At 32.0% G+C, this 16945-nt stretch overlaps 2 protein-coding genes across 7 annotated transcripts; one reads left to right on the top strand and one right to left on the bottom strand.

Annotated features, from left to right (window-relative positions):
• The first annotated feature begins 4430 nt into the window (after window positions 1-4430).
• Window positions 4431-14487, top strand: LOC105772773 (coatomer subunit beta-1). 6 transcript variants are annotated; one of them, XM_052632854.1, is made up of 8 exons: window positions 4431-4711; window positions 6485-6664; window positions 7487-7785; window positions 10406-12465; window positions 12702-13211; window positions 13434-13519; window positions 13814-14057; window positions 14135-14487. In XM_052632854.1, exons 4-7 carry the CDS (start codon window positions 10420-10422, stop codon window positions 14016-14018), a joined length of 2847 nt encoding a protein of 948 aa, XP_052488814.1. In that variant the 5' UTR covers window positions 4431-4711; window positions 6485-6664; window positions 7487-7785; window positions 10406-10419; the 3' UTR covers window positions 14019-14057; window positions 14135-14487. The 6 variants fall into 6 exon arrangements, with proteins under 6 accessions (XP_052488814.1, XP_052488813.1, XP_052488816.1 ...); XM_052632853.1 differs by having other exon boundaries at window positions 4456-4716; XM_052632856.1 differs by lacking the exon at window positions 6485-6664 and having other exon boundaries at window positions 4456-4711.
• A 416-nt stretch (window positions 14488-14903) lies between these two features.
• LOC105772774 (uncharacterized) lies at window positions 14904-16135 on the bottom strand. The gene is made up of 2 exons (XM_012594219.2): window positions 15757-16135; window positions 14904-15236 (listed from the first exon to the last, which is right to left on the bottom strand). The coding sequence occupies exons 1-2, from the start codon at window positions 16099-16101 to the stop codon at window positions 15054-15056; spliced, it is 528 nt and encodes a 175-aa protein (XP_012449673.1). The 5' UTR covers window positions 16102-16135; the 3' UTR covers window positions 14904-15053.
• Window positions 16136-16945: the final 810 nt, after the last annotated feature.

Here is a 16945-nt window from a genome sequence, read left to right as displayed (position 1 = left end):
TAAAATTTGAAAATTTAAGTAATACTTAAAAAATTAGATAAATTTTAAAATTTTTATATAATTTTTATGTAAGAAAACAAAAACAAAAACAAAAATTTTAAAATATGAAAAAAAACTTTAAAAACTATATTAATGATAATTTTAATAAATTAAAATTCATATTATCTCTTTTACAATTATATAATAAATTATTTAATATATAAATTAAAAACCTAATCAGTCATATACCCAAAACACTTTAATATTATTTTAAATAATAGTATTTTTCCATTTTAAATCTATTTTTCTATGTTTTTATTTTCAAATATTTTCTACGTATCATTTAACAAATCTCAAGTAAACCTTAAAACTTAAACCATTTAATATATATAAAGTTTATCTATTATCTCTTAAATAATTTAAACTATAATCATAATTTTAATATATTAAAATTAATATTATCTCTTTTACAATTATATAAGAAACTCTTTAATATATAAATTAAAAAATACTAATTAATCTAAACCCTAAACCCCTAACCCCTATCTCATAAACCCTAAATCATAAAGCATAACCCCTAAACCCCTAACCCCTAACCTCTAACCCCTAAACCTTAAATCCCAACCCTTAAACCATAATCCATAATCCATAATCCCTAATTATTTAAATACTATAAGAATAAAATTTAATTATTTAAAAAAAAGAAAATCAAGAATTGTAGATTTAATGTTGATATTATAAATTACTGGTAAATTCAAATAAAAATCTATCTTATCTAAACATTTTAAAATATATATATTTTTTGAAATTGTTAAATTTCAGTCCTATATAAATGAATCACCATCCTGTTTCAACATTCGGTTTGAAATTGTTAAATTTCAGTCCTATATAAATGAATCACCATATTGTTTCAACATTCGGCTTTCGAAATTTCAATGGAGTTTATAGAAAATATTTTGTTAGTTTAATTAATAATTGGGTGTTTTTGTGAGATAATAAGTAAGAATGGCGTCATTGAAGCATTTCATAAGGTTCATCCACATTTACAATCTAAAACTGCACTTACTGTAAAACAACTTCATCGAACCGGGTATCACTTTCAGCCTCCTATGAACTAGATTAACGGTAATGTTTTTCTTTTATTTTTATTTTTTGGAGGAGATGGAATTAAATTGTATATTTTAGGATAGTTAAAAATATAATTTTACCATTTTAATTATATTTTATTAGGATTAAATAAAATTTTATCATTTTAGGGATTAACATGTAATTTTACCATTATTAATTTAAAAGTGTATAAGTTATAAAAATGCTTAGGTGAAAATTGTTTTCATTTCAGGCCTTTGGCTTCCATGTTTAGTAAAGTTAATAAAGAATAATTTTTCTCATCTATTTTGAGTGATTTAATAAATAATATAAATTTAAGGGTTACAAAGATAAAAAAATTAAATGAAGGGTTGTAATGATTTTTTGTAAAGTTAGAAGGATAAATAAATCATTATGTCTATTTTATTTATATAAAATTTTAAATAATAATTGAATTAGTTTAACACGTGATGCCGCCTTTTATTCCTTATATAAGGTTATGCCATATATTCTGTTTAAAAGAACTTATAGTACTTTAATTTTTCCATTTTTAACAAATATTTTAAATTATTTTAAATCTCTGAGCATGAGCGGCGCTTTTTAGAAAACACTGCTAAAAATAGAGCATTAGCGGCGCTACTTCAAAAACACTGCTAAAGCCCTGAGCATTAGTGGCGCTAACTCAAAAACGCCGCTAAATCCCTGATCATTAGCGGGGCTTCCTCAAAAACGCCGCTAAAGCCCTGAACATTAGCAGCGCTTCCTCAAAAATGCCACTAAAGCCTTGATCATTAGCGGCGCTTCCTCAAAAACGCCGCTAAAACCCTGAGCATTAGCGACGCTTTCTCAGAAACGCCGCTAAAGCCCTGAGCACTAGCGGCACTTTCTCAAAACGTCGCTAAAGCCCTGAGCATAGCTGCGCTTTCTCAAAAACGTCGCTAAAACCCCGAAAGCTCAGAAAATGGCGTCGTTGGGCATAGGTTTTTTGCAGATCTTTTTAGAAAACGCCGCTAATACTTATTTTTAGCGGCATTTTCCAAAAAACGCCGCTAATGCTAGATCTTTAGCGGCATTTTTTATCCAAACGCCGCTAAGAGTTCAAGTACGCTGAAGCGCATTATTCTCCTAATTAAGGGTTAGAAAGGGGTTATGGGTAGTTCTAAACATTGTATCAAAAAGAACAAATATGATACAAACCTATAACAAGATTAATGTTAAAAAAAATAAACTATAAATATATATAAAAGAAATTTAAATATAAATAAATTTGGAGCAATATACTGAAAACGTACTTATATTAGCATGTATTAATACCAAAACAAAAGTGATACCAAATAATCTATTTTTTTAATAATTGACATAAATATATAATAATGATTTGGTTTCTATAATGATTTTGTTTTTGTATTGTGTAATTAGAGAGTTAGTACTCACACATATAATAGAAACATATCATATTTACTCGCACACATTACGTTCAAAGGGAACTATCCAAATAAAAGTCTACCACTTGCTCCCTAAAAGCTTAAACCCGAGTGAGTTCTATGAGGTCTAGAATAGTTATGAATTTATGAAATCTAAATCCTAGTTTTTAAACTCAAATTCAAGTTTCCAATAAAAAATTGTGAAAATTGAAAGTCTTTACTTCTTCCTAAATTTGATATTGAGTAAATTAATTCTTCCAAAAAAAATGGAGTAATTTAGTACTTATCAATTTCGAAAGTTTGTAACTAAGAATAATTAATCATGACACTCATTTTTTATGTCAATTTATCCTACTTTAATGGTACAATAACAAAATGATTAGTTGAAAGTTATTGAGAACTATTTATAAAGAATAATAATTTATTTGGCCCTCCAACTTTACAAAAAATTATTTTAGCCCTCTATTTAATTTTTCATCTTTTTTAACCCTTAAAATTGTGTTGTTTGTCAAATCACACCAAAATGGATGGAAAAGTTAACGTTTATTAACTTTGTTAACGTAGCAGACACGTGGATTGCCATGTAGATGTCACGTCAATAATTCATTAATTTTTTAAAATTTAAAATTTAAAAATTCAAAATTATAAAAATTGTTTTTAAAAAGTATAACTTATTAATATTATTAAAAATAAAAAGTATAAAAATATTTTTATTTTAGAAAATTAATTAATTGTTAATGTATCGATAAAGTTAACAAACATTAACTTTTCCATCCATTTTGGGGTGATTTGACAAACAATACAAGTTCAAAAATTAAAAGAGATAAAAATTTAAATAGAGAGCTAAAATTATTTTTTTTGGTAAAAATGAAGGGTCGAATAAGTCATTTGCCATTTATCAATAGGGTATTCAATCTACAATGTATATCTCATGCAACACATTTTAAATTTTAAGAATTTTAAAATAATAACTTTTAAGTTTATTTTTCATATATTCTTATTGAAAATTTTAGATTTTTAAAAAAAATGTTTATATATATTATTTTTAGATATATTTTTAGAGTCATAATTAAATTGATAAATGTGTAAATATTAAGATTAAATTTATTAATTTTTTATAACTCAACGAAATTGATGGAATGTGTAAGTATTGAAGCTACATCTAAAGAAGTGAACTAAGTGGTTAATTATTCTTAGTTGCTCATTTTGGAATTAATTGAAGTAAATTGTTTTCTTTTCTTTGGGTAAACTGTGCAGTTGCTTACCCAATTTTCATAAGTTTTCATTTTGAGTACCCAAAATAAAAATTTGTATTTTAGGTATTACCATTAACAACCATTTTCATCTTGGTCAACCACCATTAATTCAATATTAATTTTAGGCACCCAACTTTAGTAAATTTTCATTTTAGTCAATCATTTTATCATTTTTAAATTAATTTTAGGGAAAAACTTGGGTTTTACAATGAATTACTAGGGTTTTTTATAAGAACAAACTATTCTCTCTTTTAATTTCCTTTTCTAGAATTAATTTTAGATTTTTTAGTAAAAGAAAAACCCTAGGGTTCTACAAGGAATTATCTGGGTTTTATAAGGAAAACGGTTTTATCATTTTAATTTCCTTTGTTTTTTTTCCTTTTTCTTAGAATTAATTTTAATTTTTCCCCCATAAAAGGGAAACCTAGGGAAATTATTGAGGATTTTATAAGGAAAAATCATTTTATCTTTTTAATTTTCTTTATTATAATTTTTTAGAATTAATTTTAGAGTTGTTTTTCAGTAAAACTTGGGTTTCATCCTTGCAACTGAATAATTCAATTCCTTTTAAAAGCTTACAACTTGTTTGGTTGAATGGAATGAGCCATTAATTTAGGCCTGATTCAATGGGCCTACTAGAATGCATATATTTGGTTCCATGTATTGGCTCATTACATGCTGGTCAGTTTAGCTCTCTATTCCCTCCCCCCCCCCCCAAAACACTGAATTCCATTCATTGCTCCCATCTCTGAATTGCAATTCAACGCACTAAGGAATAAAGAAAAAACTTGCCATTATTGCCCTGTACCACTCTCAGCATCACCAAACACCTCAAGCCACCACACCCCCAATTGGGTCTCCTTGTTCATGTTCAGTTCTTCTCATCCCACGACGATCACCTTAGTAAAAAAGAAGTAGTTGACAGAGTTATCTACATTGTAACAAGCTTCCCCAAATTTGATCTTCGTAAGGTCCTTGCCCCCCTCAATCTCACTTCTGTTGTTACAATTTCATCTTTTTGCTCCTTTACTTGTATTTCGTTAGTAGGGAGTTGTGAAAAAAATGATTTTTTGAAAAACATTATGGTCAATTGGTTGATCCGATGTCTTGATTATTTTAGGGAATGAAATTAGGGTTAGAAATCTAAACTTGTTTTAAATGATCCATCTAATTGCATTTGGTTTTTATGGGCATTTCAATTTACTGCTTATCCATGTAAGCAAAATTTCAAGTTGATTGTCTCAATAGCAGGTGATGAGACGAGAACTTAAATGACCTCTCTTTTTTTTTCAACCAAAAAAACAGAACAGTTCATAAGACAATTAATAGCAATAGCAACTAAAAAGGGGGGAATACTGAAATTGAAGTGTACTTGGAGCTGGAATTGAGCTCTCGAGGGAGCTCGAAGAAGCCATTGAATTGTGCTTCACAAAAAACAAAAGCAGAGAAATGTAGCAAGAAGCATGAAAAATATCAGCAACTATTTCACTCGATCCAAATATGCTACAATCGATTTAAATATGTTTCAATTGATTTAAATCAGTTACAAGCAATTTAAACCAGTTACAATCGATTTAAATCTTTTTCAAATTATTTAAATCTACTACAATCGATTTAAATTTATTTCATCGTTATTATTGGTTTGCTTTGGAAGCTTTTAGCATTGTGGTTATTTTAGCTTGATTATGGTGGCATATTTGTTGCTCTTTATCTTCTTAGTTAGAGAATTATTTCATCTTTGCTCTTTAATATGATTTGAAGATTAATTTATACTATAATTTGAAGATTTGAAGATGTGTAACACTTTAGTATCTTGCAGCAATGACTCATTTGTCTTTCATAGTACAAAGTGATAGGCGAAAAAGAATTGGTCTTGCATTGACAATATGGTTACAAATGTATACAGTTGTGAGGTGGTTCTTAATTATGTTGGGTGTCGTCTCTAGCCTACAAACTTATAGACCAAGGATTAGGTCATACATTTTAGATTTTTATGCTCAAAGAGATTAGGTGAAACGACTTGTACATGCTAGTACAAGACATGTATTAAACAAGTTAGGATAAATAGATTTGTTTTTTTCTAAATTATGTGAGATGTTACAAACTTTAGAAGGATTGAAGTCATCAAGGAACATGCTTGTAGATGAGCAAGTGGCAATGTTCTTACATTTTATTGCTCATCACCTTAAAAGCCGAGTTATCAAGCATCACTTTAATAGGTTTAGGGAAACCGTTAGTAGAACATTTCACAATGTATTAAATGGTGTGATACGCTTATAAGATGTGTTATTTAACAAGCTAGTTCCAGCTAATTCTACAGACACAAGGTGAAAATGGTTCAAGGTATTGGAGTAAGTATATATATTATTTAGAAATAATTCACTTGATTTAGATTTCAATATTGTATCCTAACTTGACTTTTACTTTATTTGTAGAATTGCTTAGGTGCTTTAGATGGAACCTATCAATTGATAAATTTAGAAATCGAACTCGAAAAGGTGACATATCAACAAATATGTTAGGTGAAAAAAATGATAAATTTAGAAATCAAACTCAAAAAGGTTTTGTTGCTGATGGACGAGTTCTTCTAGATGCCATTACTAGGAGACATGGACTAAAAGTTCCTCATGGTAAAGTATAGACATGGAGGAAGTTGAATTATTATTTTTAGATCATACTAATATTGAAAACAATACATTGATAAATATCGTTTTCTGAATATAAGTTGTTATTATCTAGTTGATGCTGGTTACACAAATTGTGAGGGATTTCTTGCACCTTTTAAGGGACAAAGTTATCATTTGAATGAATGACGCCAAGCTCATTGACCAAGTACTCCAGAAGAAATTTCCAATATGAGACGTGCATCAGTGCGCAACGTTATTGAAAGATGTTTTGATTTATTAAAACTTAAATGAGGTATACTTAGTAGTCCATATTTTATCTTGTGAGGGTGTACAATTAATCATTATTGCTTGTTGCTTACTTCATAAATTTATTCAAACTGAAATGAGTCTTGATCCTATTGAAGCGATGCTAAGAGAAGGTTTAAATAGTAATGTGATAGAGGATGATGAACCTAATATAATTGATATTCATCCAATTAATGCATAGGCAAAATGGAGGATGAAACTAGCAAATCAAATGTTCAATGAATGGCAAGCATCTAGAAATTAATAGGTCTGAAAGTGTTGTTTGAAAGGATTTATATTATTTTATTTATCTTTGATGTTGTGTTTATGTTATTCTTGTATTAATCGGTTGTTTTTTTTTATCTATGAATTGATTATGTGCAATTTCTTTAAAAGTATGTTAGGCTTTTCACAATCAACTGCAACTTGTTCCCAAAATTCCAGAGGAACCAAAAAGGAATGGGTTCCGAAAAAAGATATTGTGTTGATTTCATGTATAGTAGACTTGCACAATGTTGAAACTTTTAATGCAAATATGAGATTCAAGGATGATTATTTATTTGAATTGGAAAGAATGATGGAAAAATTTTATTTCATGTAATGCTAAAGGCTAAACCTAATCTTGAATCAAGGATTAAGACATTAAAAAAGGATTGGGCAATCATTTACGATATGTTCAAAGGAAAAGACAACAGTGGCTTTGGTTAGGATGAGCATAGGCAGATGATTGTTACTGAAAGTGCAGTATGGGACTCATATTGTATTTCTTTTCTTCTTTGACTTACTTATATCCATATAGTATATAACACTTATGAAATATTTTTTATAGAGTCATAAAGAAGTTGGGCAATTAAAAACTCGAAGTTTCCCTTATTATGAGCAACTTACTTCCATATACACAAAAGATTGAGCCACAAGGAAAGATACTCAAACAATTACTGATATTTTAGAAGAATTACATCTGAGGATGTTGCTAATGAAAGGAATACTGAAGAAGGAAGCAATGACAGTGGATGCGAAGTTGGTGTTTCCTTAGATAAGATGGATGTCTCGGCTACACAATCGCATCCGTCTAATCCAAACAAAGCTAATTCTACATTTTCAAAGAAGAAGAAAAAGAGTTCTGAGGTTAGTGAACCGATTTCTTCTACTTCACTTATCGATGCTATCACATTATTGAGGGATAATATTAGGACCCTTGAATTAAGTAGGAGCATTGCCTCTAGAATGTTCATTCAAGAAAAGGTACAAACTCTCTATATGTCTTTAGGTGAAATAGAAGGTTTAACAAATGATAAGCAGTTGATGCATTGATCAAAATTCTTGAACATCCAAAGCAAATGCTCGTTTTTCTAAGTCTACCACCTTCTATGCAATTAGCATGGTTGAGAAAATTTATTTCTACCCATTAAAGATGTGGCTGTGGTGGTGGATGAATATAACATTTTGTATGTCATAGAGTTTCGTCACTTTTTGTATGTGTAGATGGGTGCAGTGGTGAACTAATATCACTTTTTGTATGTAATTGTAGGTTTTGCACTTTTTTGTATGTGTAATTGGGTGTGGTGGTGGAGTAATATAACTTTTTGTATATAATTGTAGGATGATATGATGACATAGAAGTATGTAATACTAATATTGTCACTTTTGTATATGTGTAAATGAGTTTTCTACTATAATTGGACTTTTGAAAGTGACCATGATTTGTTATGTTAAGATGGATCTTGAGATGATTATTGGATTATGTTGGTGCTACTTCTCTAACAATATTTTTATCCGGATAGTAACACTCTTTAACAATACTAACGATGTTATTAAGGAAAAATATAATGTTACTATAATGGAATATAATGTTGGATATTTGGTAAACATATTTAAGTAATATAATTGGATCTTCAATTTATAAAACATAACATAAAGTTATGTGCAAATACAAAAGTAATAGTATACAATAAAGTATATTAAAATATAATTGATTTAGATGTTAAAAAAACTAAAGGGTATATTTGTCATTTTAGCATTTAACACTTTTGGTTTTAATAATTTTACAAAAATAAAAACATAATTTAATTTATTAAGTCATTCGAGTTTGTTTTTTTCTTTTTGCTATTACATATCTATTACTCCCAACCAAATGCATGAATATTATTATAATACTCATCCTATTATATCCAACCAAACCACTATTATGCCTATTCAATTTCATTACGCTTTTATTTCATTCTCATAAAATAGCTATTCCATTCTAGTGAATCAAATGTGCCGTTGTATTTTTTTTCTTTTTGAAAAGAATAAAATTAATTTTAAAAAGGAAAAGAAATGAGTGATCAAAATATAAACTTACTAAAATTGGATGACTAAAATGAATGTAAAATAACATTATTTAACCTCAAATTAATGGAAGCAAATTAATAGAAGGTGACCAAAATGAAAATAGTTGCTAACACAATTTTATTTTCGGCAATTTACCTTTTTCTTTTTTGAGAGAGACCAAATTCTATACCATCAAAATGGAGAGGGAGAAGATGAAGTTTTTACCAAATTGAAATTGCCACAAGCTCACCGCCTAAACTCGAAATACATCTTTAGATCTGGTAGAACAATAATAAGGGGGGGAAAAGAACGAAAGAAAGAAAGCAAAACGATGCGCTTGTTTTGAAGATCGAATTTCCCTCATTTCCATCCGCTAAAAAAAGTGTCAGTTCCTCTGATCGTTCGAGGTTCATCGCTCTCTATATGTCTCCAATTTTCGAGATCTGTGGATTTATTTTCTACACAGTTTCGCGGCATTTTTCTGTTGTTGCTGGTTTTTTTTTGTTTGTTTGCATTAGAAGCTTGAATGTTTCGATTTAGGTTTCGGATTTCCTAATATTGTGATTTGAAATTTTGATCGAATCCTTTGTAGTAATACTACAAATCAGAATAGAACTGTGCTCTGTGGATTCAATATGGTTTTACCTTTTTACACTTTCCATGTATAGTTGCGCTTTCGCACTGTATATTTTTGTTTGTTACTTTCGTAATGCTTTGATTTTACATGATGAATTCAGCATTAATATTGGAATTAAAAATATGAAAACTAACATATCTCATCCTTTTCTTTCTCAGTAGACAGATCAACGGTGATCTTACATTAATAATTTTCTGAAATAACCACGATTCAATTGTGGCATTAAGGCCGATTTGCCTGAGTTGTAAATTTAGCTCCTTTTTTTCTGTGAATTATGAGATACCTAGTTTAATAGCCCGTTAAGTATTTGCTAGCAGTCTGAAAAATATATGTTTGCTTTATAGTTTTTCGTGCAAGATTCTAGCCAAGTTTTTATCTAAACAGTGCATTAGTTGGTGACCTTATTGTTTAGAAGTGTTCAGGAGCAATGTTCTGTGCATGATCTGTCTGCAAATGTTGTAGTTATGATATGTTGTCATTACTCAAATATGCACATTGGAGGTAAATGTGAGAGGGTATTGTTTAGGAAGATGGTCATGGAGCTGATTTGTCTTTTAAATTTTCACCGAACTTATGGCATTTGAAGCAACTGGCAATCTTTTTACTAAATTGGTCCTATTTTAATTGGCCAACAAAAGTTTTGTTCCTGTTGTAAGACTTTCTGAATGATTTGTATAAACTATGTTTAAATTTCTAGTTATAGATGCATATTTTACACTGATATTATTTTATTCTAGTCCCCGCATTGAGAACCACCATTTGCATTATATATATATTGATGATTTGAATTTTGTTCAGAAAAGTAGCAAGAAATGGAAAAGTCTTGTACACTTCTTATTCACTTTGACAAAGGAACACCAGCAATTGCTAATGAAATTAAAGAAGCACTCGAAGGCAATGATGTTCCTGCAAAGATTGATGCCATGAAGAAAGCAGTTATGCTTTTGTTGAATGGTGAAACCCTCCCCCAGCTTTTTATTACCATTGTCAGATATGTTTTGCCTTCGGAGGATCACACCGTCCAAAAACTTTTGCTTCTATACTTGGAGATAATTGAGAAAACTGATTTGAAAGGGAGGATATTACCTGAAATGATCTTAATATGCCAAAATTTGAGGAACAATCTTCAACATCCTAATGAATATATTCGTGGTGTGACCTTGAGATTTCTCTGCCGCTTGAATGAGGCAGAGATCATTGAGCCACTAATCCCTTCAGTTTTGCAAAATCTGGAGCATGGGCATCCATTTATTCGTAGGAATGCTATATTGGCTGTCATGTCAATATATAAGCTTCCACAAGGCGAGCAGCTCCTGGTTGATGCACCTGAAATGATTGAGAAGGTCCTTTCAACAGAGCAGGATCCATCTGCCAAGCGAAATGCATTTCTTATGCTATTTAATTGTGCACACGATCGAGCCATTAATTACCTTTTGACCCATGTTGATAGGGTTTCCGAATGGGGTGAATTGCTTCAGATGGTTGTGTTAGAGCTGATTCGTAAGGTTTGCAGAACAAATCGTGGGGAGAAAGGGAAGTATATTAAGATTATTATATCTTTATTAAATGCCCCCTCAACTGCAGTTATTTATGAATGTGCTGGCACCCTTGTTTCTCTGTCATCTGCTCCTACTGCTATTAGAGCTGCTGCAAACACTTATTGTCAGCTTCTTCTTTCTCAAAGCGATAACAATGTGAAGCTTATTGTGCTAGATCGGCTGAATGAGCTCAAGTCTTCTCATAGTGATATTATGGTTGATTTGATCATGGATGTGCTTAGGGCACTTTCAAGTCCAAATCTTGACATCCAAAGGAAGACACTTGATATTGTTCTTGAGTTAGTAACTCCCCGAAACATCAATGAAGTTGTTCTTTTGTTGAAGAAGGAAGTGATGAAAACTCAAAGTGGAGAACTTGAGAAGAATGGAGAATACAGACAAATGCTTATTCAAGCTATCCATTCCTGCGCAATCAAGTTCCCAGAAGTTGCAAGCACAGTTGTGCATCTGATGATGGATTTCTTAGGAGACAGTAATGTTGCTTCAGCTATTGATGTTATAGTTTTTGTTCGAGAAATAATTGAAACCAACCCTAAACTTAGGGTGTCCATTATAACACGGTTGTTGGACACATTCTATCAGATTCGAGCTGCACGGGTTTGCTCCTGTGCCCTTTGGATCATTGGAGAATATTGCCTTTCTCCATCTGAAGTTGAGAGTGGCATAGCAACCATCAAGCAGTGTCTTGGAGAGCTGCCTTTCTACTCTGTTTCTGAGGAAGCGGAAGCTATTGATGCTTCAAAGAAAACTCCTCAATCAAACTCCATTACTGTCTCCTCCAGGAGACCTGCTATTCTTGCTGATGGTACTTATGCAACCCAGAGTGCTGCATCTGAAACTGCTTTCTCCCCTCCTACCATTGTTCAGGGATCATTGACTTCTGGGAATCTCAGATCTCTTCTCCTCACTGGCGATTTTTTCCTCTCTGCAGTTGTTGCTTGCACACTGACTAAACTTGTTCTGAGACTGGAAGAGGTACAGCCTTCAAAAGTTGAAGTTAACAAAGCAACCACACAGGCATTGCTGATCTTTGTCTCTTTGCTGCAATTAGGACAATCTCCTGTTCTTCCACACCCAATTGATAATGATTCTTACGATAGAATTGTTCTGTGCATAAGATTATTCTGCAATACTGGTGATGAGATCAGAAAAATATGGTTGCAGTCTTGCCGTCAGAGTTTTGTTAAAATGCTTTCAGAGAAACAGTTGCAAGAAACTGAGGAATTAAAGGCAAAAGCTCAGGTTTCTCATGCACAACCAGATGACCTTATTGACTTTTACCATTTAAAGAGTCGAAAGGTAAGAACTTTTTTGTGGTCATTAACTTATGTGCATGATTTAACATCTTTGGTTTGTGCGAATATCTTGCCATGCATGCAATTTCTTTTCTGGGTTAAGCTTGTATTTTGTTTGTTTTGATAGAATTTTCTGCTTTATCCCTTTGGTTCACCTTTGTGCTTTTGCATCTCTTTGATTATTGACTCATTAATTTTTTTTCTTGGTTTTTTTGTCAAATTTCCTTTGCTAACTTCCAGGGTATGAGTCAGCTGGAATTGGAGGATGAGGTTCAAGATGATTTAAAACGAGCAACTGGAGAGTTTGTCAAGGATGCAGATGATGCAAATAAGCTCAACCGCATTCTTCAACTGACAGGATTTAGTGATCCGGTATATGCAGAAGCATATGTCACCGTCCATCACTATGATATTGTTCTTGATATTACTGTTGTCAACCGAACCAGGGAAACCCTTCAGAATTTGTGCTTGGAGTTGGCTACTATGGGTGATCTGAAACTTGTGGAGCGTCCTCAAAATTATACCGTAGCTCCTGAATCTAGCAAGCAAATAAAGGTCAACATCAAGGTGTCTTCAACTGAGACTGGAGTCATATTTGGCAACATCGTATATGAAACTTCAAATGTGCTTGAGAGAACAGTAGTTGTTCTGAATGACATTCACATTGATATCATGGACTATATTTCTCCTGCTGTCTGTATGGATACTGCATTCAGAACCATGTGGGCAGAATTTGAGTGGGAAAATAAGGTATTTCTTGAACTATTTCCATTTTTACTATTACCACGTTGCATTTACAGCCGCCTTGTTTCTGTTAGTCAACTGGCCAATATGGATGGCTTTCAAATATAATTTGTTTCTTAGGGTAACTGATATGCAATTTTGAAGCTTCTCCTGGGACTGAACTTATCAGTTCTCATCTGCATTGATGTTTCAATTTTATTATTATATTTCTTTTTGTTTGTGATTCAGGTTGCTGTAAACACTGTAATTAAAAATGAGAAGGAATTCCTCGACCATATTATCAAGTCAACTAACATGAAGTGCCTCACTGCACCGTAAGTTTGTCTTGTTTAGAAATATTATATAAATTTGAAAATAAACCGAGCATCCTTTGGTTCTGTGTACCAAGCTGTAGGTTGCACATTATTAATAATACAGCCTGATATATGATTTATAAAATGGTCACTTTATTGTTGTGAAAAAGGTATTTGAATCTGTTATCAGTTTGTAGAATGATAACCTTATGTTGGTTTTGCAATACATCTGTTTGAACACAGTAGTAAATTCACTCAAGTGAGATCCTCATAGATTATTCTCTAATCCTTTTTGCTGGCTGGTTTGCGTTTCAGATCTGCGCTAGATGGTGAGTGTGGATTCCTGGCTGCGAACTTGTACGCAAAGAGCGTGTTTGGGGAGGATGCGTTGGTAAACGTGAGCATTGAGAAGCAAGCTGATGGGAAACTGAGTGGGTACATCCGGATAAGGAGCAAGACCCAGGGGATTGCTCTTAGTCTCGGGGACAAGATCACTCTTAAGCAAAAGGGAGGCAGTTGATGCAATAATATTTCGACATCAATTGTTTCATGGATACTGGTAGTCATTGTTAGTTAAATCTGCTATTGAATTTTGAAATGCATAGTAATTTTGGTGTTTTATGTTTGAAAATACAGGATATTTAGGTCCTCTTGTTTTGAAAAAATGGCTGGGCTGCCTTCAATCGTCAATAGTGTTGTGCTATCTATCAGCAGCGGAGGGGCACCAAAGACTTGACATGTGTTGTATTTGGAGTTTACATATTTGGTAGCTAGAAAGGATCATTGAACCCATAGCTAAAATAGTGCTTTTTGGCAATGTTAAAACGGGAATTTTATTTTATTTCGCTGATTCTTTGAAGAGTGTTCCTCTCAGACATCTATTAGCAGTTCCTTCGCTCCATAATCCTCAGGTTCAATGAGTAGTTTTGTTTTTGTCCATTTATCAAATTAAATTAATGATAACAAAATTTGAAGGCTCATTCGATTCATTTATGTTTATAAAAAAGTTTTATTTTTATTTTTCATGTTCATTTACTAAATTGTCTGTTGCTCAATTATTATATAATATAATTAGTTAAAATTTAGACATGATTGTTTTACATCTAAAAGAGATTTGTTTGTTTATGAACATTATTTGTGAAAATATTCATGAACATGAACAAGTTAATTATTAACAAACACACCATTTTAAAATTATTAACAAACATGAATCAAGTAGTAATTATTAACAAAAACTTCCTAGCTATCCTTATCCTTGCTTGTGCTTGTATGCTGTTTTGTGATTTATAATCTGAATTAAATTCACGTGGTACTATCCAAATCGGAACTAAAACTACACAAATTAGAGTGTGCATTTCATCTTTTATTTATAAAGGGCCAATCTTCTTGAGTTTAGAGTGAGTCCTAGGCAAATAGCTCTAGCTGCGTCAATACTGAATATAAAAATTTAAACTCGTACAGGGAACATATGTCAAGAGAATCATAGTTTAGAACAAAAGAGGGATTCAACAGAATCAAGCTAAATAATTATGATTTAGAACCCACCATCAAACAATCACTTGCAAAGTTTCAATTTCTTGAAAAACGGCGATACCATGGACTTGGGGTAGGGTTTTGTAGCCAGGCAAGTTGGGAAGTTTTCAGGCTGTTCAATCCACAGTTTATGAGCAATACCCGCCGCCAACAGCTTTTCTGACAAGTTCAATATCTGGGTTTCTCCCTTCACCTCAAGCGTTACCTACATGTTCCAAAACCTCACCACTTAGCTCATCATCCACAACTCTAGATACAGCACCAAATCACCCTACAATTAACACCTCATGGTTTTCATTGTTATGAGATATGGTCAAATTTTTGTTTAATTTGAAACCATGAAATATGCTATATTTACAACAGTGTAAGAAAAGAATTGGATAGGTATCCAAAATGTTTGTTTTGCATTAAACACCCTTGTTGGATAGTTTTATGGGATAAATGCCTCTCTCCTTTGTTTCTCAGTTCAGCTATGGGATTATTTGTAACTTAAAAATGATCAATTCTCATTACGTTTGGGGGGATAAAACTCCAAGCAAATCAAAGGTCTACAACAAACCCAGTATGAGAAGAGAAAACAATGTGCCACAATGAGGATTGCCTCCAATTGACCAAAAAACATAAACAGGGTTTTTCAAAACAATACACTACGCTCTGTTGAATGTAAAAGAAATCATTCATGGTGGGAAAAAAAGAAGAAGAATAAACACAAGAACATTGGTTACCTTGTGCATAGAGTCAATGTTATCAGGGCTGCAATACTGGAGGGTGTGGGGGTCGTCCTTGTGAGACCAAATGGCACTGACCGAAGCATGGCATCCCTGCGTCACCACGCTCCCCAAAGGCCACTTGTCTATTAAGTCTCTCCGAAGCACCACGTACTGCAGCAGCACATCGTCGTCGGTCGGAGGATCGGTTTTGGTGGCGACAGGTTCGGAGCTTTGTAGACTCATTGAGGTCGAAAGGTTCCGAGAGGGATGAACCCTAATATTAGAAAAGCTTCTCGGGGAAGGGCGGAAGCAACCAAGGAATGTGGTGAAGGAACACGCAGGCTGAGCTAGTGCGGCCATCGATAACTAAAAACGCTGCGTTGCGTAACTTGGTTGTGGATTTTCGTATTGAGAATTATAAAGGTATTGGGCCGGATTTATGGATTGGACTGCCTCTTTGTAAAATGTAATGATTTCACTCTCCAATTAAAATCTTACCTAATTCACATATTACCGCTTGGATTTCAATTTCTCCCAACTTTAATTCACAACATGAAATAATCATTCTATTCACACACACACACACACAAGTTTGAAACTAAATATAATAATACATCAAATATATACGGTATTAAAATAAAAAATAGATTAAATTGTGCGTAAAATGAATTTTAAACATGTGAATGCATCATATTAATAGTACTAAATGTACTACAATTCTTTACCATGATGTTATCATCAATTTTGAGTTAGCGTCGAGTTGACCTATGACATCAACTCAAAACTCAATCAACAATATTATGAATACTAAAAATTCTATAGCACGCATATATGTGTGGAAATTACATATTTAGAACATAGAAGTGTGTTTAAAAATAACATAAAATAAATAATAAAATGTATGGTTTAAAAATGACTAATAATAACACATGAAATGTGTACAATATTAAAATGAAAAAAAGAGATTAAATTGTGAGTAAATTAAAATTTAAATACTCGAGCACATTACAATTATTTATCATGGTGTTGTTATATTGTTATCATCAATCCTGAGTTAGCGTCAAGTTGACTTGTGACACCAACTCAGTCAATAATATTATCATAACACCCCAAAATTTTTGATGTCATAACTCATATCAAGGAAGTAGCTAAGTAAAAAAATTTTCAAGTACGAGTGTTAGTTAAATGTAAATTATTGATTAAT

This window comes from Gossypium raimondii, chromosome 6 (assembly GCF_025698545.1).
Source record: "Gossypium raimondii isolate GPD5lz chromosome 6, ASM2569854v1, whole genome shotgun sequence".
In the NCBI taxonomy this organism is placed as follows: Eukaryota; Viridiplantae; Streptophyta; class Magnoliopsida; order Malvales; family Malvaceae; genus Gossypium; species Gossypium raimondii.
The sequence above is the reverse complement of the archived record's forward strand: the minus strand, read 5'-3'. Positions and strand labels throughout refer to the sequence as shown.